The sequence below is a fragment of the Squalius cephalus genome (genome assembly GCF_949319135.1).
Source record: "Squalius cephalus genome assembly, chromosome: 6".
NCBI lineage: Eukaryota > Metazoa > Chordata > Actinopteri > Cypriniformes > Leuciscidae > Squalius > Squalius cephalus.
Window position 1 is genome coordinate 1,413,308 of NC_137127.1, and position 3,582 is coordinate 1,416,889.

At 36.3% G+C, this 3,582-nt stretch overlaps 1 protein-coding gene across 2 annotated transcripts in view; it reads right to left on the reverse strand.

Annotated features, from left to right (window-relative positions):
• Positions 1 to 2,036, reverse strand: part of LOC307160060 (collagen and calcium-binding EGF domain-containing protein 1-like) — a 13,819-nt gene extending 11,783 nt beyond the window's left edge. For both annotated transcript variants that reach the window (XM_079873872.1, XM_079873871.1), the window contains exons 1-2: positions 1,819 to 2,036; positions 1,173 to 1,253 (exon numbers count right to left, since the gene is read on the reverse strand). In XM_079873872.1, the coding sequence (XP_079729998.1) occupies positions 1,173 to 1,253; positions 1,819 to 1,901 (164 nt within the window). In that variant the 5' untranslated portion in view covers positions 1,902 to 2,036. The remainder of the gene's footprint in view (positions 1 to 1,172; positions 1,254 to 1,818) is intronic.
• Between the last annotated feature and the right edge of the window lie 1,546 nt (positions 2,037 to 3,582).

The following is a 3,582-nucleotide window of genomic DNA, read 5'->3' on the forward strand; positions in this document are numbered from 1 at the left end:
GTATAAATGCAAGTATGATACGGCAGGCGATCGGGGTCAAAAGTCTTTAAACGAAACGCGTGATTTTTGACCATTATACCAGTATACCATTACAACATCCTTCATGAATAAACATGACGTCTGATGATTGTATACATATATACCAACGCAGGGGCGCCACTATCAATTTTGGGCCCTATGAAAGAATATGAGGTTGGGCCCCCTACCGCACCCATTCCGTTAATAAAATCGATCTCTGGGGCCCCCAAAAGTGCCTGGGCCCTTAGAATCGTCCTAACTTTCCCCCCCCTTAGCGGCGCCCCTGTACCAACGTACCATCACGTCACATATGCAAATGTAGTCTCAAATACAACAATTTCATTGGCTGCTGTACGTGTTGTCGCGTTAACACATCTTATTTTACATCTTACTTTTATTTTAATTAGTTTACACAACAGCACTGACAAAAAAAATATGATAACAAAAGGTTTTGGGTTGAACACCAAATTACAAAAACATTATTATGTGAAAGTGAATAAAGTTTGTGTGTGTGTGTGTGTGTGTGTGTGTGTGTGTGTGTGTGTGTTCAGTTATAAATATAGTCTATGCTGCGTAAGTTATATACTTTTGAAAATGATAGGCCAATAACTTTATACAAACTTTTAATAACCCATATTATTATAATTACTATATTATAATTTATAATATGGAACGCATTTACTTAATTTACACTAGCACTTAAGATATCAGTAAAAAAAAAAGGCCACAATAAACTAAAGGACTAAAATGTGGGTAAATCTAAAAGTAAGTCTGCTTTAAAAAAATATTACAAGTTCGAACACGGCCAGAATGTGCGCGTTGAGTAACACGTTCAAATTGGTCGTCTTAACATGGTAAAACTGTGCGTCTTTACACGTACTAAAGTAACGCGACGACAACTGACGCCTTAACACGACCAGAATGTGTCTGTCTACACAAACAAAAGAAACACGTAAAAAATTGCCACGTTAATGCGGACAAACGGTGCGTGTTGACGCGGTCAAAATTCACGTGTTTCGTTTAAAGACTTTTGGCCCTGTTTGCCTTCCATACTATGATGCTGTATTACTGTATGATGGGTGTATGATGATGTATGAAGTGTGTATGATGATGTATGAAGTGTGTATGATTATGTATGATGCTGTGACGTGTACCTGAGACAGATGCTTCTCTGACCTCCAGCTCTCAAACACGGATACTCCACGATCAGCATCTTATTCTCTGGACAATCCTGTCTGCAAGACACAGAGAGATTCCCGGAAGAAACACACACACCTATCATATGATGTTTGCATTTTTATTATTATTTTGTAACTTACCATTCTATAATAATTGTCTTGTATTCTCATGAAATGCACGACAGAGAAAAGCAGGTTGTAAGACAAATGACAGAAAACAGAGAATCCCAAGAGCCGCTTTACTGACGGAAAGACTCTCACTGCCATCAAAGCATTTTTGTGAGCATTAATGTCACTCATAATAATGAAATGATACTTAAACTGAAGAATCAAATCATTTCTCTTCAAATCAACTTGGATTAGAAACACTTTATAATCACACTAACAATGAACAATACTTCTACAGCAATAATTAATCTCAACATTTACTAAAACATTATTAAAATCAAAAGTTGTATCTTACATGAACGTCTATTCATCCATTCAACATTTGTATTAACTAACATTAATAAATGCTGTAAGAAATATAGCCTATTAATGCAAATGTAAAGTGTTAACGCTGAGATGATGCCAGGCACAGATGATCTGGGATCAGATGAGAAACAGATGCACAAACACTCACTGCGAGGCGTCAGACGCGTCCACGCCGCGCGTCCACAGAAACACGCACACGACGCCAAATGTTGCGCGCGAGAGTCGCGTCATTTCCCTCCCGGATTCACTGTCACGGGGAGTCCACGCGTCCCACAAAACTAAAGAACTTAATCAAATAAAGAAAAAGAAGATAAGTTCAGTGTGTCATCTCTCAGCCGGGAGCGCGCACTGATCCTCACTTCAGCGCTGAAGACGCGACAGATGAAGCCACGCCTCTTCCACGCACCTCAACACTGCAGCTCATGAATAATTCAGTGCCTAACTTTAATTGAAACATTAACATATAGATTTTTATATATATAAAGATGCATGCATTTTTTATTAGCCTATATGTTATTTTATATTTCACAAACACAGTACATTAAAAGTGTAGAAGTCAATATCAATTCTTGCAATATTGGACTACCTATAAATATACCGGTTTTGATTGATATTTTTTTGATCTGTATTCTGATAATAATTCCGAGCAACACACATCAGCATCACAAAAATAAATATTTCAAGTTTTCCTCATTATAAAAATGTTAATTTGAAGTTATTAGAACCTGACCTTAATCATTGGTTATGTTCGCTAATTATACTGCTATATTAAATATTTTTTTACTTGATTAAAATCAGTTAAATAACAAATAATTTCCTTGCGCTTAATGTTGGTAAATCAGCTTTATTATCACAATTCCTGTTTGAGATTGAAATTGTTCCTTTAAATGGATCAAATTCACATTCATCTTGGAGCATTTTGAAGATTAATTTTCAAGCAAATTGATTAAATATCATATGATTCGTTTATGGATATACAAGATTTACCCTCTTGGAAACATCAAATAAATATGAAATATAGAGATGCACATTATAAATGTTGTCATGTTTCGGAGGGTTGAATAGACTCATGAGGGTTCGGGTCACTTTAGTTTTTCACTGAAATGCTCGTTTGGTTATTGTTTCTGGTTATTCTTCAGATATTGTCATGTGATCCGGTCAGATATTGTCACGTGATCCGGTCAGATATTGTCCTCATAAACACATGCTTCTGATCATGACTGATGAATGTTTCGCGTCCCAGAGAAACCTCACAAACTCTTTCCCAGCGGTGTAAATGATTCCTGAAGCCGCATTATTAAAGCTCTAAACCGCACGGATCCAGCTCTTCCCACGGGATCGTCTGTGATGTGATGATGATGTGATTCTGACACGAGCACAGCTGAGCTTTACTGGAAATATAGATTTACTCTATTTCGAAAGTCCACTTTAGACATTAGCAACTTTGCAACTCCAGCTCGACTAACTCTCATTAGAAGCATTTTCTGTTGCTGTCGTTTGTTCAGAGTTATCAGTGTGTCTGACACTGAACACTTCTCTTATAGCCTACACACACACACACACACACACACTGAAGACAGAGAGTCCCCGGATGATGAACTACTTCACTGAGATGTTGAAGACATTACATGCTGGATGTAGTAGGAATGTAGACTACGTCCAAATTTAACTCAAATTCAAATTCAAATTCAAAAATTGCTTTATTGGCATGACTGTACATGTTACAATATTGCCAAAGCTTGGAACACATAGAATAATTATAAAGTATAAAATTATAAAGTACAAAAAAATAAAATATTATAACATAACTTAAATCTAAATGTACAAATTAACAGTGTAACAAATAATAATATCTGTGAACATTTTATACCAGTGTTTTAACATATACACACACACATGTCACTGAAGGTCA